The sequence below is a fragment of the Ursus arctos genome, unplaced genomic scaffold (assembly GCF_023065955.2).
Source record: "Ursus arctos isolate Adak ecotype North America unplaced genomic scaffold, UrsArc2.0 scaffold_26, whole genome shotgun sequence".
Taxonomy (NCBI): domain Eukaryota; kingdom Metazoa; phylum Chordata; class Mammalia; order Carnivora; family Ursidae; genus Ursus; species Ursus arctos.
In genome coordinates, this window is record NW_026622941.1 from 24,321,561 (window position 1) to 24,347,700 (window position 26,140).

At 38.5% G+C, this 26,140-nt stretch overlaps 1 protein-coding gene across 2 annotated transcripts in view; it reads right to left on the reverse strand.

The window, feature by feature from the left end:
• Nucleotides 1-26,140, reverse strand: part of ITPR2 (inositol 1,4,5-trisphosphate receptor type 2) — a 472,588-nt gene that overhangs the window by 63,574 nt on the left and 382,874 nt on the right. For both annotated transcript variants that reach the window (XM_026502230.4, XM_044385596.3), the window contains 5 exons: nt 19,950-20,114; nt 16,570-16,765; nt 12,382-12,474; nt 1,956-2,086; nt 397-562 (listed from right to left, as the gene is read on the reverse strand). In XM_026502230.4, coding sequence (XP_026358015.2) covers nt 397-562; nt 1,956-2,086; nt 12,382-12,474; nt 16,570-16,765; nt 19,950-20,114 — 751 coding nt within the window. The remainder of the gene's footprint in view (nt 1-396; nt 563-1,955; nt 2,087-12,381; nt 12,475-16,569; nt 16,766-19,949; nt 20,115-26,140) is intronic.

Here is a 26,140-nt window from a genome sequence, read left to right on the forward strand (position 1 = left end):
GAACAGTCAGTGAATAGAAGTTCAAGCTGCTAGAAAAATCATCTGTGGATTCATAATTCAACAAAATAAAATAAAAATCATTCTGCCATTTAATCAATATGTTATTGTGATTAAAAATCTATTTGCCAGTTGGTGTAACCTTTTGAAATTTTGCAACACATTCTACAGTCAGAAAATCATATAAATTTCAGAAATAATGACAAGATAGCTTTCGGATATGATTCTTCTATTTCTGGAAGCAGAGAACCCTAGTCTAATGCCCAGTTATATAATTTCTGTCCAGCTTTCACTCTGAAATTATTTTTCCCAAAGCATGACAAATAAAAATCACCCTAGCCCCTCCTTCCTCCTGGACAGTTTCTTCACCTATTATTTTAGTATCCTGAGAACACTTACCACAGATAAAGCAGGTTGTCTTTAGAATTTCTTCCTTTTTCTGTTTTTCACTTCTGAGATCAGCAAAAGTATCAATGATAACACCAAAAATCAAGTTAAGGACAATAATGATGACAATGAAATAAAAAAGAAGGTCATAGACCACTCGGGCAGCAAACAAGGGCTCCTGAAATAAAAATTTTAAAACATGTATATGTATACATATTTTCAAGGTACGTTGATTTGGCATATGGTCTAGCATTGAGAATATATTCAATAAATGTTTGCTGAATGAATATAAATAGTGCTCCAAGCTGGAAAAAATAAGACTCACTTCCTGTCTTCATTTTCTTTTCTTTAAGTGTTGTGAAGTAAACTTCACATCTGTTCCCAGAGCCCCTTCCATTCTCCAGGACTTATACTCCTCCCACCAATGGGGGCATACCTTTTATTAAAAACCACTGTACTATATCATTCTGCTAAATGCATTTTGGCACATTGGGATCCTATCCCAGAAGCTGCACAAAAGGTAAACAGGTAGCAATTCCCAAGGTCAGCGATTAGGGAGCTGAGAAGGACCTAATGCTTCGTCAATTTCTAGACTAGATTTTGTTCTTGGCCTTAGAGGGTCAAGTACAGACAGCTCCAGCTTACTTCTACCGGGTAGGCAGTATTAAAACACACATCAGAGACACTGTAATCCAGCCGTTTCCTAGATGAGGAACCACTCGATGAACTGACAATATGCTACAGCTGGCCTGCTGCAGAACTGAGATTTTTCAAGCCTTCAGCCTGGCTCTTGAGCTTAGCTTTTGCAGCTAATGAGAAATTTTTTAGCCTTGCTGCTTTAATACATGAACTCATGTTAGAATTTGTTCAAATTTTATATTCATCATGGATAAATAATGGTCACTATTACGATTCAGAGTCAAAGAGTAAATCTTCATGCCTGAGAAGCCTGATAGACAAGAGGCAGCCTAGTTTCTGTTGTTTAAGTAACAATTAACTCCTCTACCAAGTTTGTAGTCATGCTCTCAGGGCTGTAATAAAATACACAGTTCAAACTTGGAAATGTTTCATAACCCTACTCACAGACATAGATTTTTTGGTACCTTAGCTATTTCTGTAGAGTTCTAGTATACAATTAATTGGTTTTAATGGCCACCATTATACATTTCAAGCAAACGACATAGTATAGCATCCTGAAAACAAAATTGTGTTGTAGATGCTGTTAAGAAAATTTTAAAAATGCTAAAGGGAAGAAGAAGGGGGGGGGGTAAACAGAAGGGGGAATGAGCCATGAGAGACTGTGGACTCTGGGAAACAAACTGAGGGCCTCAGAGGGGAGGGAGGTGGGGGAATGGGATAGGCTGGTGATGGGTATTAAGGAGGGCACGTACTGCATGGAGCACCAGGTGTTATAGGCAAATAATGAATCATGGAGCACTGCATCAAAAACTAGGGATGTACTGTATGGTGACTAATATAATACAATAAAAAATTATTATAAAAAAAGAATATAGACACAGAAAAAAAATGCTAATGGTCTTCTTGAAAAAAATATGTTTTCTCCAGCTTACGTCTTTCGATGGCCTTCTGAGAACGTCTCCCACGCCGCCGCCGTTCCGGAGGCCCTGGTTTAGGACGGTGACGATGCACATGAGGAGAGTGTCACATGTCCTTTCAATTCCATCCTCATACTCTTCATCAGCTATAAGAATACACAAATTACACCAGGCAACAAACTCATGGTTTAAATATGCTATTGTCTACTTCCAAATAGGTATTCCTTTATAACTGTGCCATGACACAATTTTTGGAAGCACAGAAGACGTATTTGACGTGTAGCAGCCCATGACTGACACAGCCTGAGAAGGCCACACAACTGTATTCTGAAATATTTGTTTTCTTTCAAGAGTGAAAAATGACAGAATGGAAAGGACGACATATAAGAAAGCTCATATGCCTGGTGCACTGTTGCAGTGTGGGGAGGTTGTGGTAAGACCTCAGGAAGACAGTCAACTCACCCAGGAGCTAAGCTATTGCAGGAGAAAGAGCATGCGCAAGGAAGCTGGGTGGGCGTGGCTTCAAATTCTACTCTGTCCCAGTACTGAGACTTGGGCTGTCACTCGACCTCAATATCCTCATCTTTAAATGGGGAGGTCCGATTAAGGATGAAACCCTTCAAAAGATTATATTTAGGATGTGTAAAACACTGCACAGGGATTAGAATACACATAGTCGGGGCTTAAAAATCAGCGCAGATATTATTTCATTAACTTAGTTAAGCACCTAAGCTCTTTTAATGGTGAGCATTGAGCTATGGAGAAGAAACAATTTATTTATGTGAACAATTTATTTTATGTTAGTGTACTTACGTGAAAATAGGGAGAAAAGAGGAGACAGAAAAGATAGAATGTGAAAAAAAAATCCCTGGTTTTATTTGGTTTCAAGGAAAACTTGGCAATAATTTCCCAGTCATTTAAAATAGTGAAAAGTTCTTACTATATTAGAATCATGACTTCTGGGGTGCCTGGGTGGCTCAGTTGGTTAAGCGTCCGACTCTTGGTTTCAGCTCAGGTCGCGACCTCAGGGTCATGAGATCAAGCCTCACTTCAGACTCTGCATTCCGTGTGGAGTCTGCTTGAGATGATCCCCCCCAACTCCCTCCCCCTCTGTTCCTCCCCCACTTCGCACACACACTATCTCTCTAAAATAAATAAATAAATAAAATCTTCAAAAAAAAAAAAAGAATAAAAATTTCCTAAAATTGGTGAGCAGAATATTTTTCTTGTTACAAGGTTAAAGAACCATACTGGTGTTGAATTTTAGAAATTGTGTAGCCACAGGTGTGAATATGAAAACAATCAAAGTGGGGAAAAAAAAGAAACAGTCTAATTTTGTCTACATGATCCATGACCAACAGCCTGTTTGGTACTTTTTTACAAAAAGCCTGATTTTTCCTCTTGTGAACTGACTTTATTTTAACTTCACATGGATGGGAGGATCCTGATATTTTCACTTTAGTCAGAGCGGTTTCTTTTTAAAACATAAATATATACCTCCAGAGGAGGGCGGAAGTCAGGCATGGGCAAGCACGAAGTTGCAGCATCAAAGCTAGCAGCAGAGTCCGTGCCAGACCACTCACCTTCGAGGTGAGCCTCAAGGCACATTCTGATTTAGAAAGGAGAAGAAAGCAAGCTGCTTTTGGGAGAAGGAGAAATGGGGAAGAGGTGAGGCTGGTGGGGACAGCAGAGCAGCAGAGGAGACAAGGCAGGCAGAGAAAGCTCAGTGTGCAACATGCTAGTTAGGTCCCCAACACCTAAAGGGGGGGGGGGGTTCTAACGCCATGGCTAGGAAGAACGTGAAGAACACTAGTTAGAAATGTGTAAGAGAATTAAAGGAATTTTTGCAAAGAAATATGGTTTTCAAGGAATAAGGTCATTTGGAATATGTCCATAAGCTACTTTGCCATGGTTGGATGTCTGGTCAAAGCAATCTTATATTTAGTGGCAGGATCCGCATTCATATATTCAATCAGCGACTACCTGGTCATGTCACATAAATGTTTCCTAAAGACTTAATTAAGTACCAGGTTAGTCAGTACATAGAAGCCACACGAAAGCGCTCCATCTCTCCCTAAGAATTTAAAAATGAGGTTGCTCATTCGTTAACAGGTGAGCTAGTAAAATCCACACAAAATTCATGTGATTAGCCATTGTGAAATAAAATAGACTGGCCTCAAACATAAACAATGACAGTACTGACGTTCTGTGTGGCATGCACGCAGGGGGAGAATGCCCAGGGCAGGTCAATGACAGCAGAGGTCCAGTCAACCCGCGGTGCAAGGGTCGGTGCTTAGGCATGCAAGGTTTATACAGGAGCCTCCATGAGTTTGGTTAATAAGGCTCTATCTTTGTGAGATGGATTTACTCGCAGTGTGTGAAGCCAAGTTCCCAGGCCTGTGGGCTAAGAGCCAGGCCCTGAGTCATAGTAAATTCACCTAAGTGAATGCCACCTTGTGGAGACCTACCTACATCATCGGCTGGCCTTCCCGATGCCAAACCTGCCTCATCGCACTGTCTCCACAGACACAGGACTAGGTGCTAGGTATACAGGTGGGAAGAGGAAAGTGTGGCAGCCCCTAGGAGATTAACGGTTTCCTAGGTAACAATGCCCTACCCCAGGGTACCGTGCAGGCAGGACGGTGTGAGTCTCACAGGGGCGGGGCGGGATAGCATCTTGAAGGAGGGGGCACCTGAGTTAAATGCTGAAAGAGACACATGCCTGGCCAGTAATATCAGCAAGGTAAGACATTCTAGGCAGAGAAAAGAGGATGAGCAAAGGTAAACAGGCATGAATGCATATGGGGTGTTTGAGGAACTACGGTGTGTTGGAATGACTGGGCGTTTGGTATGTGCAGACAAGTGTGAGAAGAGAAACAGGGAGGGACCTGTTTATTATGGAGAGACTCATACACCCAGCTAAAGAGTTTAAACTGTATCCTGAAAGCCACGGGGAGCCAGTGGAAAACTTTAAACGGGGGCAAGGTGGTTTATCATCTAGCTAATGAAATAGTAAGAGAGAAAACATTTACTTAAATAATAAGACAAATTAGCACATGATTACAGCCACAGAAGTGGTGCAAAGAGATCAGAATAGAGAAGCTTTAATAATAGGGATAATGAGTGGGGAGTCCCTCTAATTAATGTAGACTCTGAGTTTGCCTCGAGTAGTCAATGGATTAAAAGAGTAGAGAGGCATTCCCATGGTATGGCCAGAGAGCGCGGGAGGTAAAATAAACCAGCATGCAGAGGAGTGGAAGATAAAGCTGGGGAGATAGACTGGGAGCTCTCTGTGAGTCTGGGGTCTATGTGGCAGGCAATGGAGCATCATGAAAATCTTGAGTTGGGGGTAGGGGAGAACAGACTCAAAGCAGTGATTTCTGACCAATAATCTAGTGGTGACACAGTAGGTGAATTGAAGAGGAGAGAATGACTGGAGGTAGAAAGACCGCTTAGGAGGCACAGTGTGTGATGAGCCCCAAAAGAGTGTGATGGCCGTGAGAAAGGCAAGGATGGATGAACAGGGGCTGGCAGGACCCTAGGTATGAGGGAGAAGGCCGTGTAACACATCCCGCTGGAGCTTCCAGGCAAAGCTGACTTGGAAATGGGTGGTCCCATTAGGTCACAGAAATGGACAACAGAGAAGAAGGAGCTGGATGCAAGGTGTTATGATGAAGACAAGGAGAGAATTTCAGATGATTGCAGAATGAGAAGATGAGAAGACATTTTTAAAAGCTAGAGAGCACAAGAGAGCTGGGAGAGTACTGTGAGCCAAAATTCGGAAGAAAATAACGTAAAGATGGAGAAGATACCAAAATATGTAAAAATTATGGGAAGAGTCAAAAGCAATGAGAAGCAAGAAGAGGTCTCTGGATTGAACATTCAAGTCATCAGGAAACAACAGGAAGATGGCAAATAGTGAAACAGAAGACAGTTGATGCAGAAATCGAAGGAGAGAGTGCAGGCCAGTTGTTTTTTTGGAAATTCTGGTCCTGAAAAGAAGGAGGTGGGTGCATGTGCGCAGGTAACAGAGTGCAGAGGAGGGTTCAAATGGAGGCAGCAAGGAGGTTTCAGATACAAGAACGAACAACAGGCTAGCTAATGGTGCAAGGGAGGAATGATGAAAACAGGGAGTTATCAAAGGAGTGAGAGAGGGCTGCCTGAGTGGCTCAGCTGGTTTGGCCATAAGACTCTTGGTTTCCGCTCAGGTCACGATCCCAGGGTTGTGAGATCTGAGTTATCAAAGGAGTGAGAGAGGGCTGCCTGAGTGGCTCAGCTGGTTTGGCCATAAGACTTTTGGTTTCCGCTCAGGTCACGATCCCAGGGTTGTGAGATCTGAGTTATCAAAGGAGTGAGAGAGGGCTGCCTGAGTGGCTCAGCTGGTTTGGCCATAAGACTCTTGGTTTCCGCTCAGGTCATGATCTCAGGGTTGTGAGATCTGAGCCCTGCTGCTAGGCTCTGCGCTCAGCGGGGAGTCTGCTCGAGAGTCTCTCTCCCTCTAAATAAATCTTTAAAAAAGAAAAAGAAGTGAGAGTGCATGCTTGCGTACAGGCGAAAGGAAAGAATTAGTGGAAATAGATGTGTAATGTGGACACATTTAAAAAAACTAAATATATACATGTAAGGAACTTAGAACATCACTTGGCACATAGGGGGTAACGAATCTAGGTGTCATAATTATCATTATTACTGACAGATGGCTATAAAATCTTATGCAAATTTAAAGTTTTAACATTACCACCTTTACACTTGAACAAAATCATCCTCATTTTCAATTATTAGTAAAATAAAGTATTTTTTCTTAATTAATAACAGAAATTAAAGTGTTTTACATAAAGAAAGGAATAAAAATATATTCTACTGGCTCTGATTTGAGGTGTTGGCCTATATGTTTTTTCAAATATTGGACATGCTTGAATAAGAGTATTTAATAATGCTATTTTTCTCCTTTAATAATTAAAGTACCCATTTTTTTTATGATTTCTTAGAAACAACAGACGGCCACCGGGATATATCTGAAAGTCTGAGTGCAATTGAAAACCTCTTGTTTGTTAGTTTTAAACTTTAATTCTAATCGATTCATTATGGAAATTCTTTTTTAAAAATGTTAACTAGAAAGAGAAATTTAAAATGCTGGGCACCCCATGGGAATCCAAAACGCAGAGCAGCACCAAGGCTGATGGGTTTCAGCTATTCATCAGTCTTTTTTATTAAAGTAAAATACCAAAACATATTAAATCTGAATTGCTCATACATGTGAGAAATCTGTGAACTTCCTCCCTTTTCTGTACATTCAAATGACCCTTACTTAGAAAATAATTGTAACGATATTTTGTAAATTGCCTAAAAAAAGGCCTCATTTTTCTAGAAAGTCGGTTTTTAATTTTTTTTTTTTTTTTTTTTAGTTTTTCTTTGGTAAGCGATTATATTTGTCTAAGAAGTCACGTAGGTCTGCAGCAAATGAAATAAAAGTTCTTTTTACTTTTTTCCTCTGGCCACAGTTGGTTGCCCGTTACCGTGCGAATGTGCGGCTGCTGGGACAATGACCCTACCCGCATCTGCTGGGGCTTCCTCGGGGACCAGCCGCTGGGCTTCCCAATCACCACGAGGCTTGTTATTCTGCTCCTGTGTATGGGTCTGGGCCTTTTGTAATGTGGACCTGCTGTCCACAAGCTAACAAACCAAGGCCATCACAAATGCACACTAGGGTTTGCAAATTAAAATTTAATTCTGGTCTTAGACATGGAAAAGTTATTTTTAAATCTAAGAGACCCATGCTGCACAACAAACACCAGGTTCTAGTTTTACTCTACCCTTGCGGTTAAATACGTGTGGCCGAGATTTAAAGGTGGCAAGGGCTAGAAGATCAAATCTGTGGAATTTTCAGTCAGATGAATTTTATCACTTACCTTATCAAATGCAAAAAAAGGGCACAGAGGAAAGAGTGGGTACATTAATAACAGGCATCCCTGTAGTTTCAAACACTGATTTAGGAATGACCCCAGATGGTGTGAGGCCACTGTCATCAGCTCTGGCTCCCAACAATGTCCCTGCCACACCTCCAGCATTGACATTCCTCCACTATCCTCTTCTTCCTTCTCTGGGAGCTTTCCTGCAAAATCATAGCTGCCTCTCCCTACTCCCAGCTCAGCTGGAGCCTAAAAACATGGAGATGTTGCTCCTGGGGTAATAAGCCTGGAAGAATTGCCCCCATCTGCCCATAGAGAAGAGGGAAGTTCTGTTTCTTGTGTAATATATTAGGTGAGAGACAGGTTGTAGAGGTTGTTATGAGAAGCCTTTTATGAGTTTGTATTCAGAGTTATAAACCAATATCCAAACAGGCTTCACAATGGAACAGAGTTTCTCAACCTCAACACTACTGACATTTTGGGCTGGAGAGTTCTTTGTTGAGGGGGCTGTCTTGTGCGTTGGAGATGCACCCCTGGCCTCTATTCACTAGATGCCAGTAGCATTCCTTCCGGAGTTGTGACAACCAAAAATGTCTCCAGGCATGGTCAAATGTCTTGAGGTAGGAGAATGGGGAGGAGGGGGGGGGAGAGGGGGATCAACTCCAGTTGAGAAATACATAATTGAGAATATTTATGTCTAAAGTATTGCCTTTAGAGGATAGCATGCATAAAGAATAGTTATCCAAGCATTCTAGTTGAAAGGCAATATGATAGGCAGAATTTTAATAATCTAATTTTTGGTTAGGGAAGAAAAAAATGTACAGAGATTAATCCTTTAACTAGAAGACAATAAGACTTAGAAGACTGGAGAACAGGCCTAGCATCAGAGATCTAGATTAGTTTACTAGCTATGTGATCTTAAGTTTTTGTCCTTCGGTGTTTTTAATCGTAATGGGAAGATAATTAGTAGCATCTGTCTATCCTTGACATGGCTCAGGGCCCTCGCCCATGCTGGTCCCTGTGCCTGGAATGCAGTTCCCCTACCTCTTGGTGTGACTGACTCCTCATTCTCCAAGTCTCAGTTTGAATAATCTCTTAAACACCACATCCCAAACCAAGTTAGTGGCTAACTGAACATAATAAAATCAATCAACCAATCAATCAATCATCCCTCCTCAGGAAGGCCTTTCTGTTTGCTCTACCTACAGCCAAGCTCTCTTGGATTATCGATCATAGCACCGCTGGTAGTACTCACCATAGTTTATAACTTTTCATGCCTCCCTTCCCCCCCAACTATTTTATAAGTTCCATCAGGGCTAGGATTATGTTTGTCTACACAATACTATGTCCTGAACACCCAGCACGGTGGCTGGCCAATAGTACAGGCTGAACCAATACTGCTGTAGGAAGGAAGGAAGGAAGGAAGGAAGGAAGGAAGGAAGGAAGGAAGGAAGGAAGGAAGGTTTTATGGTAATATCATCACCATCACCATCATCCTCATCAAGGATTTGTGCTGAATTGACTTAATGAATTTCTTGTTTTACAAAAATATTCACTTCATTTTTTTAAATGTTAAGATCAAACTGTCACAGTTAGAGCACACAAAACAATCATACTAGAATGCCTGGCTGATTATCAAAAACAATTGTACAAAGCCTAAGAGTTGTAAGATCGCACAGAGCTGGGCAGCCACATCCTGGGATGTGCTCACACCATGTAGGACTGCGAAGATCTTACTCCAGGAGAGGCTCTGGCAGCAATCTCACTGAGCCTTAGTAGCTTCGGGCTCCCATGTGTGAACGAGCGTCACTAGTCGGCGGCCACGCTGGGCCCTGGGTCAGCCATCTTTGTAGTCTCTGGCCCGAGGAACACTGGCTTTGTTGTTGGTTCACTGGCAAAGTAATATTCCTTTCTTAAAATCAAACTGTAGTTTAAATATATTTGCTTTAAAATAAAGGAAATAATTTGAAGGTAATATTCAGAGATAGAAGAGCAAGGCAGGAATACAGTTACAAAATCCTGGGGACCATGTTGTTAGAATATTTGTGTTAACGAGAAAGTACATTTTTTAACCTATCACTTTTCACACTCTGTTAAGGAGAAAGAGTGTCCAATTGAAAAGAAGATAACAAGTACTGGTGACAACAAATTGAAGTTCAAGATGGCCAAAAGATCCGAACAGCTGTTTAATTTTACTCAGCTACTTAAACTATTGCCAAGTTTTTGCTGGGATATATATATATATATATATATATATATATATATATATTTTTTTTTTTTTTTGCTGGGATATATATATATATTTAATCACGACTAATAAGAGGAGAGGAGCATTTGTAGACCTGGATTTGAGATTGTGACAGATTCTGCAAGCTGCTGACAAATGAGCTTGGTGCTGATCCCCAAGATAACATACCAAATGGATCATTAAAGGATAGTGTGGGAAGAAGGTGGGATCAAGAGAAGCCAGTACGGGTTCACACTACCCTCAAACTGGGGATGTGACAGACGTCTTGGGCTTTGGCAAAGAGGCTCTGAGGACTCTCATGATTTTTTTCTAAAGGTGGAGAAACATGGGCTAGCTGATAATTTACTTAAGACAGAGTTCTATGTGGCTGAAGAATTACATGGAACATGACTATGTCAGTATGAAAGCATATTTCTAGTAGCATGCTAAAGAATTTGTCCTTAGCACTGTCCCATGCAACATTTCTAGCACCTTTAATGGAAATATTCCAGAGCAGAGGTTGGCAATTTTTTTTTTCAAAGAGCTAGACAGGAAATGTTTTAGGCTTTGTGGGTGACATAAAGTCTCCATTGCATCTTTTTCTTTAAAGAAAATACTTTTAAAAAGGGTTACAACTAGTCTTACTGTGAGGGCTATACAAAAACAGGTGGCAAGCCAAATTTCCCTATGGGCCGTCATTTGCCAATCCCTGTTCTATAGCTTATCAGCTTGAAGATGACACAAGAGAGAGTAAAGATATTGCTTCATAGAATCAGGATCCATAAAGATAGCATGAGCCCCACAGCACATGAGAACGGAAGGGGCTTGAAACCTAGAGATCACATAGTCCAAAAACTCCTCATCTATTCCCGGGACAAACTGGGATGGCTTTGGATTCCGAGTTGTCAGAAAGATATAAAAATAAATGCATCACTTTATACTTGAACTCCCAAACTCCCAATTACATGCATACAGGACAGGCATTGATGGCTTGACAGCCCAACCAGTGAAGAATGGCATTTTAGCCGAGTCAGCCCAATATGGGTCAAGGCTATGGTGTGATTCCAAATTCCACTATCCCGAATACGATAGCACCACTCAGCTTCTTGCCCCGGAGTGTGACATCGAGAGTCACTGCTAGACTATGGGAGGAAGGCTGAGGAAACTGGAGGTGTTTAAAGGGGAGGATGCATGTAACAGGATTTTAGAAATCGCAGGGCACAGTAAAGCTCCGCAAGCAAGGAATGAGCTGGTTTGTTGTTTGGAAGCCTTGACTGGCCAGCCAGGCCTTAGAGGAGGAAAGAAGTCTTGGAGGCAGTTGCTCACAGCTCTTGGAGCTGCTGGGACCTTGGGAGGGAATGTATATATATGTATTTCTCCCTTTAGGTCACAAAGCATGAAAGATTTTGTTTGTAGAAGGCGCCATCCATTTTCCCTCATGCAACAATCCAACATCTCAGGAAAAAAGGCAGCTTTCACTATGATCAGACAAATGTGTTCCCAGATGCAAGTGGGGGACTCCAGCCTGACACAGTGCTTATTAACTCTTCCTTCCCTCATCTTCCCCGAGTCCAATTTTCCCCTTCATAGATGTAACACAGACTAAATCCACTCCTTTTTAAAATGTAAAACTCCTGAAATATTTAAAGATATATACTTCCTAAATCATTGCTGCTTCTGGAAAGAGATCACTAATTCCTTCTACAGTTCATTAAATTTCACATACGCCATAGTTTCCAAACCATTGAGAACAATTTAGAGTTTAAAAAATTCTTTTTATGAGCATGGTTCCATTTGCTCCTTTGGAAACAGGGGAAGTATCATATTCTCTCTGTGTCTCTGTCTGCTCCCTCCCTCCCTCCCTCTCTGGGCAAACCATCTGAACAAGGTCCAGGAAATTTGCATAACATATCTAAGAGAGCTAGAAAGTAGGAAGCCCAGGATTATACCAAGCCTTCTGAGTTCTAAGCCTGTGCATTTCCTGATTCTTTGTTAAAGGCTATATAATTGAAAGGGTCTCCTTGTGGTATGGGTTTGCAATATGGTAAAAGTATTTCTAGCAGCAGTCCCACAGGGTAAATCTGATAAATTCTCAGAAATAGAAATAATATAAGGAATGGGGGGGGGGACAAAAGGACAGATATGGGAATCCTTTCTCTAGTTTGAAACTTTTGGGTTTTTTCACCCTCCATGGTTCTATTTCAACCCACCATGAAATTCTTAGAGCAACTCCCTTAGCGGTAATAACATTTTTCCAAAGAAATGTAAAACTGCTTTGTACTGCTCTGGGGCCCTTTTTACAGACCTGTATTTGAAGCTGGTATTGTGGGTGTGCAGTTGTCCTTTTGACATGTTTCCATCGTTGAAGTTAAAGTCATAGTAGGAACTTCATTACTACCTGAGAACACACAAATATGGTAGAGACAAATATGCAAATGACAAGAAATGAACATATGGTAACAAAGGCATATAAATGAAAGGCTTCTACTCCAACATAGCTGTGTTCATGAGGCCTTTTTCAGTAAGCTGGTTTGGAACTCTGAACACAGTTTTGTATATGGAAGCAATTTTATAAATAGAGAATAGGTTCACAAGCCAATCCACTAGAAGGCTTTTATACCTTTATGAATAATAATGTAGACCTTAACCACCACATGTAATAGTTTCGACAGCCAAATACATTCAGGGTTCAGACTTGGGATGCCAGGAACACACCTCCCTCAAAGAAGTTGGTGTTTCCCAAGCTTCAAGCCACTGGTCAGTCCCTACAGCAGGTCGAGACTTGCAGCTCATGGCAGTTCTAACAGTGAAGTCAGGGGCTCCAGGAAACAGGGTTTAAAATGCTAGAATCCTCTGCCAGATCCTACTCAGGATCTTTCTTTTCTTCCTTAGTTCCCAAAGGTCCACCTGCTTGCTAGTGCACCAGCTATTTCCCTGGCCAGAATGGAACAGGAGATAGTAACCTTCCTACCTGGGTGAGAAAAACTTCATAGAACATTTTGTTGTGGTTGTTAGTCACAAATAGAAAGTAAAGAGGTTCATACCTCTCAGACAAATGTTTCAAAGAGAGTCATCACGGAAAGTCCATAAAATGGAGGGACAGGAGTAAGTTCACTTTCATATACAAAGGGTTGAAGAAATATTCAAGTGTGTATCAGAGCAACAACACACCAAGGTTATCCTGATTCTCTGATGAGATGAGGGCAGACGCGGCAACAGGGAGCTCGAGTTAGGACATGTGACCGGGAGCAGCACCAGGCAACCAGGATCAAGTTGTCTGCAGCACTAGCGCTGGGGTTCAGAAAGACCGAGTCCACTCAGGGAAGGGAGGCTACATGTTTAACTCCATCTTTCCTTGCTCCCTCCCTGGGGCAAACTTGGGGGGACAGGGTGGGTACATACAAACGCTGGAGTGGGTTTCTGGTGGTCAGAGAGAGAACGATGGGGTTTCTGAGTGTGTCCTGGTGGCCATTCCCTTACTTCATATTTCCTGACTCCACACGCAAGGCTCTGAGGACACAGAGTGGAGGCCTTGCAGACCTGACAACTAGGGAGTACCGAGGGGCAGAGACAGGATGATACTTGAGCGGAGGAAGTCAAGTACAATTAATGTAATACAGTGCATGAGGAGAGAGAAGTGAATTTTAGAAAGAAAACAATGCAAGGCTTTTTGGAGAAGGATCAACCTAAAGGAGACATGGGATTTCCACACAGAAAGATGAGCTGGTTGGGGGCGGAGGGACGGGGGGCAATCCCAGGGGCAGTTTGTATGACAAAAGGCACAGAAGCCAGCAAAGGCACAGACATGGGAGCAGAGTTACCTGAACTCCCAGCCTGATGTTTTAAACAAGCATCTCACAGCCAGGGCAGATCCCAGCAAAGTTTCTGAATCAATGAGAAACCCAATCAGAGCAGTGGTTAGAATGAATGAATCAGGCAGGCAGAACAGGCTGAATGTGGGGAAGCCACCTAGAATGTTCCTGCAGTCTTCTGGGTGAGAGGAAATGAGGATGGGAAACCGCAGGGTGGCACTGAGAATGGGGAAGAAGGGGCCCACGTGAGAGACACTGCGACATCCGCTCGTCAACGGAACCCGCCCTCCAACTACCTGGGCTTTTCTAAGACACGACTCCCTTCAACACTGTCAAGTGGTGGATGCTTCCTCTATCGAGCACTGGCTCCACCAGTCCCAGAGGTAGGATCTGCATTTTCCTGAATTCTTGATGCCATTAGCCAATTATCCATCCTCCGCTCTCATAGGCGCCTGTGATGCTCTGCGATTCAGCTCTAGAACTCTCAACCTCCCCTCTTGGCTCCATCTCCTGGCTTTCTGATGACTTCGTCCTACTCCTTGAGCAACTGCGTATTCTGCACTCCCTAGATGTCACCTGCTACCCAAGCATGCTATCCTCGATGATATCACTCAACTTTGGGAGTCAATAGCATTCAATACTTGAAAAAATAAACTTTATGCTATTTACCAATTGGCATACTAGATGACATTACAACTTAAATTAAAAATACTACGAAAGTAAGGGTGCTTTTCCCAGGGCACAATATCACATTCATTCTCAGCTTATGCAACAAAAATTTTCAATCTATGAAGAATCAAAAAGTTTAACTTTGTTAGCTATTCTCGTATACAAGATCTGAATAGTATTTATGAACGCTTTCTCTTATTTGGCAGTTTTTTGTAAAAATACACATATTTTTAACAAAGATCTTGATATTTTAGGTCTAATGCCTATTTTGTAAGAAAAATGAGAGTAGATATATTTGTATTTCTAAGGAAAATGCATTCATAATGACACTAACTTCCTTTTAAAATAACACAAAAATACCCACTGCTAGATTCATTAAACAATAACTAATGTACACATTTGGATTCAGGAATCATGACGCTTCAGCTTCAAACGCACCCTGTATTGAATAACTCAATGTGATTATACCTCGTAAACAATAAATAATTAAAACTTGAAGATTTTTGGGAACAGATAGTTTATGATTCACAGACAGCTTTGTAAAAGTGGAGTTTTGGGGGCTATTTATGGATAGAAGCTTTTCCTCCAAATATTTACACCTGTAAAACTCTGGAAAAAGTAACATCTAAGGGAGAACAGGAAAGTCAGTAACAAAATATTTTACGTTCCTCTGAATCAAGACTAATACCTAGGTATGAAATTCAGTCTCAAGTTTAACAACCGAATCTATGTAGATGACATTTCTATTCTGTGCTTTGATCACTTAGACTTAATAATAGATCTAAATGCCATTTAATTATCCCATATCCTAAGAAAGATACTACCATATGTCATCAGTTTAATAATCAAGAAATGTTTGTTAAAAGCAAGAAAGAATATTGTTTATAAATCACCACTAAATATTACTCAGCCCTCAGAAAGAACGATTACCCAACATTCACAGCAACATGGACGGGACTGGAGGAGATTATGCTAAGTGAAATAAGTCAAGCAGAGAAAGACAATTATCATATGGTTTCACTCATTTATGGAACATAAGAACTAGGAAGATCGGTAAGAGAAGGAAGGGAAGAATGAAGGGGGGTAAACAGAAGAGGGAATGAACCATGACAGACTATGGACTCTGGGAAACAAACTGAGGGCTTCAGAGGGGAGGGGGGATGGGGGATTTGGGATAGGCTGGTGATGGGTATTAAGGAGAGCATGTATTGCATGGTGCATTGGGTGTTATACGCAAATAATGAATCATGGAACACTACATCAAAAACTAAGGATGTACTGTATGGTGACTAACATAACATAATAAAAAATTATTATAAAAAATACAGATGGTAATAGTAAAAAAATAAAAATTAAAAAAAACAAATCACCACTAATTAAATCCTACCTTTAAATGTAATGGCTTGAGGGGAGAGTCATTTTGTGGTTTCCATTCTCTACAACTCATAGGCTACAAAATCATCCAGAGAAACAAACAGCAAAGTGCAGAAGTACGATTTGTAATCAGCAAAGCAGGAGAAAAGGAAAAAGAGTAACAAAGAAATTTAACCCAAAAGACAAAAGGTAGGAATGGTGGAAGAAGAAAACATTAGAAAGGATGATAAATAAAAATTCAAAGTAAGATGGAAAGAATAAGTCCTTACACCACAAGAATCACAGTGAGTGTAAATGGATGATGCCTAACCAGTCAGACAACAGAAATGAGTATTGTACAGAAATTGTGACAACACGTACTGATGAATTGAGCTCCTTAATGACAGTATCCTGAGCATATTTTCTATACCCAATTTCTTACTACCTGATGGTTTCCAAATCAAAACATTTATCATTTTCAATTCTTTAGATATAATAAATATGACGTACTGTGAGCAAACATATATGGAATAATGGTTGTGAACAATGCTAGATGTTGTTCTTGGGGGAGACAGGAAAAAGGAGGAAGAAGAAAATCCCAAAGCCATTATCCTCCACTGACGCTATTGAGAGAGCTCATTTCGTGGTAGTAGCAATACCTGTAATAGGAGTTCTGTTTTTCAGCCTATCCACCTCCATTGTGAAGTCGTCCTTCAGAAAAAGGAACCCAATAATGGAAAACAGGTAGACAAGGATGAGAGCCAGGACTGCAGTTAGAATAATGGAACGGCCATTCCTTGTGACACTCTTTATGACATTAAGCAGAGTCTCTTCTCTGTACACCAAATCAAAAAGCTACAAAAATAAAAGAAAACAAGGGAAAAAATGCAGTGGTGCAAAAGCTGAATAAACATAAAAGGTAATTATGAATACAGATGCAAGCCATTTTCGTTTACCCGTGAAAAAAATAACAACCTAACTGATACCTTAAAAATGCACCCAAATACATGTGTCTTCTACAGTTGGAACACATTAATAAACTGTTTTTCAATAAAGATAACTCTAACATAGCATATAATGTGCATCTGTTGGTTTCATAACCAACATAATTTCAATTTTGTAAGATACAGAAATAGTATAACTTCAAATTTGAATTTAGAAAAATTATAATACTATACTTAACCAACTTAGCTACTTATTCCTTATTTTTAGCCTCACTGATACTCTGCAGTTGCTTCTGGAATACATAACATGGCTAAAGTAAAAATGCTGAATTACGTTTACCTAAGTGATGAATGATTAACAGAGTCATTAAATGTTATTGTTTAATCAAGGAATTAAGAGGTGAAATTACTAGACAATTTTATGAGCCTGTTACAATAAAAAAGACAGGAAATTTAAAAATATTTGAGGAATGGAAGCACCTTTCCTTACTAAAATAGGGTATAACGAGGGCAAAACCTATTACTTTTGTATGTAGTTTTGGAAACAGAAGTATAAGCAAATATATAAAACACTTTTTAAAAAATTTTCACTTCCTCTAATGGGTTATTATCCATTTTGTGTTTAGTAGTAGAAAGTCTCTGCACTAGTCAAGAACCTAGGTATGTGTTTGTTCTCTGGAGTATTTATTGCTATATTATTAAGTTGAAATTATATATTAGCAGTACATGTTATATTATCAAAAGCTGGTTAAAAGCGATAAGTGAACACTCATTTAAAAAGGCATAAATATCTGTTTGGAAATTAATAGTATTTTAAAAGTTGGAATAATTAAGATTTGTCTCCTGCTATCTGTGGGCAGTGATTAGAATTTCTGAACTGGTTCAAACAATGCATTACCCAGTGTCATGAGTCCCTGCAGAAACACCAGGGCTTGTCCTCTGTTTTTCTGAGTACTGAGTTACTTTCCAATTTAATTTTAGTTTTGCAAGTAATCACCATAAAAATATTACCTTGTTTGCTCACCCTAGGAAACTGATATTTTATCATGATCATATGCAAAAAAAATATGTTGAACTATTTTGCTATGTGCTTATCTTCTGGAGGGACCGACAACTTCTAGAAACAAAATCAATATTTCTCAGGACAGACAAAATAATTAGTGCAAATTCAACTTCCAAATTATTGACACTCTGACTTACTTAACTTACTTAGGCATTTAGATGATGTAAAGGAGATTTTCCTTTATTTTAACTCAACAGTGACTTAAAGAAAAGGTCTGCAAATGGGCACTTCACTTCTGAATGGTTTCTAAAAGTTTATAGCTTTCAGGAGCCCCATGGGATGCTTGCTAAAAATGCTTATTTCTGGACCCCATTCCATACCCCTGGAATAGCAATCTTGAGGCAAAAAAGGTGTAAGACACTGGACAGGTTAATGTTTCTGTTTATTTCTGAAAGGAAAATCTGGAGTATGGTTTTTATTATTTTGGATAAAGGATTGATATTTGTGGATATAACTAGAAATACATATTCATGTATTTTTTAAAATATAAAACATATTTTTAAAATATGCTTAAATGCCATTTTGGAATTACGTCCATTATAATTTCCTCCTAATACTCTAGAAATGTCAAAATGGACATTATCATTTTCACCAGCAGCCCAGTGAAAACAAATTAGCATCACTATTGTAAGATTAGACCAATAAAAGACAGGACAAAAATACAACTAGAAAATAAGGTTAAGTGACGTAAATTAAAAGTAACTTTATTATCAACAGCTCATGCAATGGTTCAAATACACCTTTATTTTGTCAATTGCTTTTCCTCGAGAAATAGAAAGATTTAATACATCATTTCACATGTTTTGAATATAGCTCTTTAATGAATCTTGATAGTACGAGTCTACCATACTATCCCTATGCATTTTACAGACAAGAAGGCTGAAGCATAAAAACATTACAGAATATTACATGTCATAGTCAGGTAAAAGTGCTGGGTTTAATGGCACTTCATTTATCACAGGCATGTTTTTAAAAATAGATTTTTTTTTTTTTTGTGGTAAATTAGAGCAGAAAGGGAATTCATTTGGATTCCTGGAACAGAAAAAATACTAACTTTTTGATTGTTCAATCACCTAAAGTAACTACCTAGAAGATAATTTTCTGTCAAAGCATAAGGGACAAATCTACTCTTTCCAGGGCTCTTTCAAGCACTTGAGAAGTAAATGGAGAATCTGCCTTTTTTCAGTCTTCCTACCTGGGTTTGCTAGATAGATAACAGGAAAGCGGCGGGCGATGGATTTGTCCCTCGCGAGCCAAGCAGACAGGGTCAGCATAATGTTTTTAGATCTTGAACTGAGGTTTCAGGAATTACTTTATTGGGTAGTGGTCTCCACTGCATGTCAACCATGTGCTGGAGATATAAATAAATTGCTCGTACGGCATCACGATGCTAACCTGGTAGTGCTTTAGGTTTCAAACATTATCATGAATTTATATTGCCTCCCCTCCTAGTTTATGGCTATAGAACCATCTATATGTAGGAAGTAAAACTGATAACCTGAGAAAAAAATCTACAGGAAATGTGAAAGTCTGCTTAATAAATTAGACATGTGTAGATAAGCTTAACAGTGACACATTGAATCTGAAATTAAGATTTGAAACAACTCATTGTCTTTTTGCGAGGTTGGCAGTTTACCCCTCATTTTACTTATATGCCATTCTAAAGTGCTAAGAAAATATATCCCCATTTTTTTTCCTCCTCACTCTGTTGGAAAATCTCTAAATGTAAGAGGAAGGAAGGATTTGGCTGAAACCAAAAAGCAGCTGCTATTTGAAGGCTGGGTCAAGAGGTCGGGTCGTTGGTGACTTCTCAGGGAGGAAAGAAAAAGTTCCACCACCAATGTGGGTTCTTAGAGGAAAAGAGGAAAAATAATACTAATTTATGATTTTCCTAGGAAATTCTAAAAATAACATAATTCGTCCTAAATGTCAGGCACCGCTTAAAAAAAAAAAATCAAAGGAAGAAGCACAAGAAGCAACAGCATTGTGTTATTTTTTCCAGCAGTGACCGTCCACATGGAGAAGTACTCACCAGGAAGCTATAGAAGAATTCATGGACAAAAAGGCCCAGCATGCAGACCAGGACGTATGCCACGTGGTAGAGAAAGGCCATATCCAGGATGACCGCTCGGTAGCCTCGGGTGAAAGTGCCACGATTGCCCACAAAACTCACCAGAAATACTATTTTATTACAAAGCTACAGGGAGGAAAAGATTAGATTTTACTGTCTTATTTATCCCCGAAACTCACATAAATAGCAGTCACTGACAAAACCTATTATTCACAAAGTCTGTGGTTTTCTTTTACCATTTCTCATCTGGTAATTTTTCGGCATTGCTTACAAATCTGAGTGTAAACATAACACACCCCAAAGTTATATCGTTTGCAGTTCCAGGAAAAAAGAGGAGGATGATTAAGGGCCCCAGCTATGCAATCGAGGCAGACCTGAATTTAAACCCTGGCTCTCTCACTACTGTTGCACAAGGTCATGCAGCAGCTGGCCTTGATCGTTTCTCTGGAAAAATTGGAGCAAAGGGATTCCGACCTTATAGAACTCTTCAGAGGATCAAACAATTCATAATGCATATGAAGCACTTAGTACAATGACTCTTTAGATACTACTCATCATATTTTCCATATTAAAAGTAATAGATGTAAAGTTTTTATTATACTGGAAATGTAACAGAAAAATATCTTTTCAGAAAATATCTATCCTTGATTTTTTTATCCTAGACTTTCTCTACAGAATATTATTGTAAACAAGTAAGCCAGTAAAAGTGATTTTTTTGCAATTAAATACATAAAAATATAAATACACTTAAGTAATTGGGTTAAAATAAATACAATGCACGGTATTCATCTTTACATGTCCAAAGGTAACTTTGGGAAAACACACTGTCCTCTGCAACGTCACTGATTTTTCATACATATGAAAAGAAAATGCCTTATGGAATGATTTTAAAAAATGGGCAGAAGTGAAATTTGAGAGGTTGGAAAAACCTTTTCCTTCAACTTTCTGAAGTTCAAATCAAAAAATAAATGAGAAATGGGTTAACACTGCATGTTGTGAGGATAGCCAAATCAAATCAAGAACATAAAAGTTCAAACTTCCTAAATAGTCCCCCATGCTAATTAACGATCCTCTCAGTAATCAGTGTTTTCCATTCTTTCATCATCTTGTGAACAATGTGAATAATGTCAGGCAGAAAGTTATACTTCACTAGTTTCAACATCACATATTTATGTTATGATTAAACACAGATACATTATAATGGATGTCTTTATAATTATTATCCAAGAGCAAGCTTAATATTATAAAAAGTCATCATTTAAAAAGCTCAGGAAATATATATAAGGTGTTCAGATAGGTGTGGTATTTGACAATAAGCAACCATGAAAATGGTGAAATGCAGAATGTTTAGGTGAAGTAATATTCAGTGTTTTACTTTTAAAATTGTTTTGAGTGACTATTTAAATTCAAATTATTTGCCTTTATTCACCCCCTATATATTTTTTTAAAGATTATTTATTTATTTATTTAACAGAGAGAGAGAGAGAGAGAGAGCCAGCGAGAGAGGGAACGCAAGCAGGGGGAGTGGGAGAGGGAGAAGCAGGCTTCCCGCCAAGCAGGGAGCCTGATGCGGGGCTCGATCCCAGGGTCCTGGGATCATGACCTGAGCCGAAGGCAGACACTTAATGACCGAGCCACCCAGGTGCCCCTATTCACGCACTATATTCATCAGTACAAAACAGAAATAAGAAGTTCTATTAAAAACTAAGTTAAAACTTGCAACTATGACTTTTTGGAAGGATGGATGATATGCTCAAGACAAACTGTTTATATGTTATTTCCTGATCTCTATTTCCCTAAACTGAATCATAAAAAAAATATTCAGGAAAACTATTTATACGTCCTACACAATCAGGAAAAGTAATACACTGAGTTCAAGTTCTCAAAAAAAGCAAACATTTCAGTTTTCAAATAATGCAAAAGGAAGGACGCATTTCTCCCTAAAAGAGTCTCTGCCATTTTTGCATGAAAAATAATGGTTTGCCTTCTCTGTGTATAGGTTGATTTTTATTTTCTTTGAACCTTAATCTAGAGCTTGGTGTTGATGGATATCTCCCTGTTCTCTTGACTAAGTCTCAAACTAGAATAGAGCTGATATTGGCAGTGCCATCCATCTATTCCTGTAGAGATCAGAAACAAGGAAATTGTCCTTTTGTTTTGAAGTGTTCATACCAAGAAGAAATAAATGCAAGAATATAAGATTTGGGGAGGAAAGAAGTTGAACTCTGTGTTTTCCTGCAGTGTGACCTTGAAATGTATAAATTGTTTTTATAGAGCATTTCCATGAAAGCTGGGGATATTTTTGGGTATGAAGAAGTTACAAAAACTTATTCTCCCTTTTCATGCCATGACTTACTTGATGCTGTCTATTCTCCCTTTTCATGCCATGACTTACTTGATGTTGTGGTTCATTTGTCAATGTCATTATGTAGGCAATCTTTGTTTCTATGGCAAGGGTCCAAGCAGGTAATGATAAATGGAGGACGTGGGAACTGGGCAAGGTGACTAAAAGACCAGGCCCTTCTGATTTGGTGTTGAAAAGCCTCTTGAATCAGCATACAAATACCAATATAAATGACCATAACTGTCCCACAATATTTTTATCTTTTTCCATCTATTCTTCAAAACTGTATTTCATGTATGTTTTGTTGAGGATGGGGTGAACTGTGTGATGGAAGGGGGAAAAAGCGGGGAGTGGGGTAGGGAAACAGCATCAATGTAAGCTTTTTGTGCAGTTATTTATTTGTTTGTTTATTAATTTATTTAATTTTTTTAATATTTCAAGTTTTTATTTAAATTTTAGCTAGCTAACATATAGTGCAATATTAGTTTCAAGAGTGGAATTTAGTGATTGATCACTTACATATAATACCGGTACTTATCACAAGTACCCTTCTTAATGTCCATCACCCATTTAGCCCATCCCCCTGCCCACCTCCCCACTAACGGTCTTCTAAAAATAAAAGCAAAATTAATGTTCATTTGCTAATTAATGTAGAGTGAATAAAATTCATTAATTTTAACTGGATAAATTAATTGTACAATACAGTACTGTTTTCATATATACTTCATAATTCATTGATATGTCTTTGCAGGACTTTTAACAGTGCAGTATAATGGAAGGACACTGGACTAGAAGTTGGGCCATCTGGGTTCCAGTCTTAGCTCTGCCACCAATTGCTTTGGTAAATCCTCCTTGTCTATATAGGATTTGGTATACTCGTTTCTAACGTGAAATGCCTGGAAATAAATAATCCTTAAGGTGACTCAAAGTTCTAGAATTCTATAGGATGTCCTTCAAATTTTACTATTTTATGGGATCACAGAAATTTATAGCTGCCTTTTTATTATCCTCTATTGTCTTATTTGGTTGTATGTCCCTGATCAGGAATTCTATCCCCATCTTACATTGTGCCTATGGGAAAACATGACCTATTTTCCAGGAACAAGCTGTAGTCAAGAAATAAATAAATAAATAAATAAATAAATAAATACTGTCTAGTATTTCTCAAAAAGGAAAATTGAATTTATTGAACTACATGTTAACTATATTACCATATTGCCATCAACACCAACCTTGCTAAAATCTATGTGATTTGATTCAAAAATCTGCATTTCAACAGTGTTACATCTTAGGCAGGATAAGGTTCTATGGTCAAAGCACAAGGCAAAATTTTCAGGTCAACGTCACCCTGGAAATCTTTTAAACTGCCAAAAAAAACAGTATAATAAGCAAGGGTGGTGTAAACTATACTGTTGTTTAATAAATTCAGCATTTCTAGTTTTCCCCCAGCACCAAAGCAGTTTCCTGCTACTACAACTGGGTATCAGAATTAGTTAGGAGCATTCAGTGACCATATTATATGAAAAATAGGGTGTGTGTGTGAGAGAGAGAGAGAGAGAAAGAAAATGAATGTTTTGTCTCAGAATATATAATTGAATTTATGTATGTCAAGTGAACATATGGTGGGGCTCAACCTTATAGATTAGAAGTAACATGAGCCCTCCCAGGAAACTATCTGCAGGTAAGTAACTAAGGGCATGACACTATTAAATGTGAACAGTGTGGCTTATTGCTAATAGACGGCAATCTGCTAAACTCCACTTGCTTCTCCTCTCTGCAAAATGGCGAGACCAAGTTTCAGCATAAGGAAACATTTCCACATTACAAATTTACAAATGCCATTAAATAAGTTACACATTTCCAGGCACTACTACAAAAGAAAAAAACATTGTGCATAAGAAGTATTTAGAAGATATTAGAATATCTTCCACAGGTATTTACTGCAATATTTATTAAGAAAAATATCTAAAAATCTAAACAATAAAAATTAATGGAATGGTTAAACAGATTATATAATGTCCACAACTGGGAATACTATCATTATGAGTGGTATAGAAATATTAGGTGATCTAAAATTTATAAAATGGGTGTTTATATTTGCCAAAATAATATGTTAATTTCCATTGCAATGCAGACAGTGAGAAGAAGACTGTACTTGGTTATAAGATACGCTTTATAACAGAGAAAAGCATCTGAATTTTTTGAAACATCTTAAATACTGAGATAATCCTTATGACAAGATGGAGAAATTAGTTGTGATCTAAGCAAAACTTTGATTATTAGAAATGAGTAAAAATGAGGCATCATAATAAACAGATACTGATAATACTAAATGCTCAGAATACATATTGAGGTTTTTCCTTCCACTTGATTCCTTTTCCAGAAAAGCGACTTTCTACATTTGTCTGACATTATGAAAGACACTGAGTCCAGAAACAAATAACTCTCTGTGAACCAAAATACAAATACTTTTATGATTGTGATACCAATGTTCCACAATTAAATAGTACTGCACATATTAGGAGCTTGACAAGTGGTAGCCTTTGTTGCTATTACATCATCACCGTTCTCACTCTGCTCTAAACCTTCGCACTACTCTTCTCAACAACTGGTGAGTGCAGACTGGGCTTTAACATCCTCATTTCACAGATGAGAAAAATCAGACTCAAGAGGCTCGATTTGCCTATGGTCTAGAATTCTGCTTCTCACTAAGGCTTAACTGTCAGGTAGATATTTTCTTTTGTTTTGCCTGTTTCTGATACCTGTAATTTTAGCACCTATGGTTTTACCTGTCATACAATGCAAACTTTTAAGTGTAAATTAATAAATATATTAAATCCTAAGTTACAAAAATGACTGGTTTATGTTTTCATTTAATTTTTTTCCTGCCCCCTGGGAAATAGTAAGCCACAGACAGTTTTGTAATAAGCTTGTTATGACAGAAGTTAAGGTAGATAATTATTTGCTAAGATGTTTTACTAGTCTGTACAATATCAAAACTATAGACAAAAATTAGCAACACCTATATTATCAAAATCACAATTATTCTATCCAATGTGTTTATTTCAAATTAAAGTTGATTATTTGTGAAAATGCCCTGAACTGGCAAATTGTAACATATCATTTTGGGGGGGCTGTACAAATGGATTTTTTATGCTGTGAGAGATATGAGAGTACCCACCAATTCATACAGTTAGTAAGAAAGATATATTTCCACGTATATTTCTTCTCAAGTATATGTCATTTCCTACGGTGGAACTATTCTCACCAAACTAGGCAGAGATTATTTTTTATCCTGAGAAATAACTCCAAATGTTTTTGGTTTCCCCAGTAGACATTAAAATATATTTTTTTTATCTCTTTATGTATCTTGAAGCTTCTGTATGGCAAGAACCCCAACCTCTACTTCTTGGTATTTTCAATGTCTACCAGATAACAGAGGCCAAATAAACACTTGTTATTTCTGGCCCCACTCTATCTAGCTATTATTTCAACTTATCAAACTTGGGTTTTCTCTCTTGAATTAAAGTCTTATTGAGGACCAGCTGCCAGTTTATGAATATTATTTGTTTCCTCAAATAATCTAACTCAAAATTCAAAGATTTTTTAATAATAAGCTGGACTTACCTAACTCAAGTGTTCTAATAGGGTTAGAAAAAATTTAGATAAATACACGAAGATTTCTCAATTAGCTTGGTTTCCAAAACATTCAAAGTACAAGTTCAGTTCATGTAAAGCATTTATGAATGTTTAAGTGCTAGGGATTAAGTGGGAGAAAAATGGAGTTGGGAGTGAGGGAGTGAAGAGG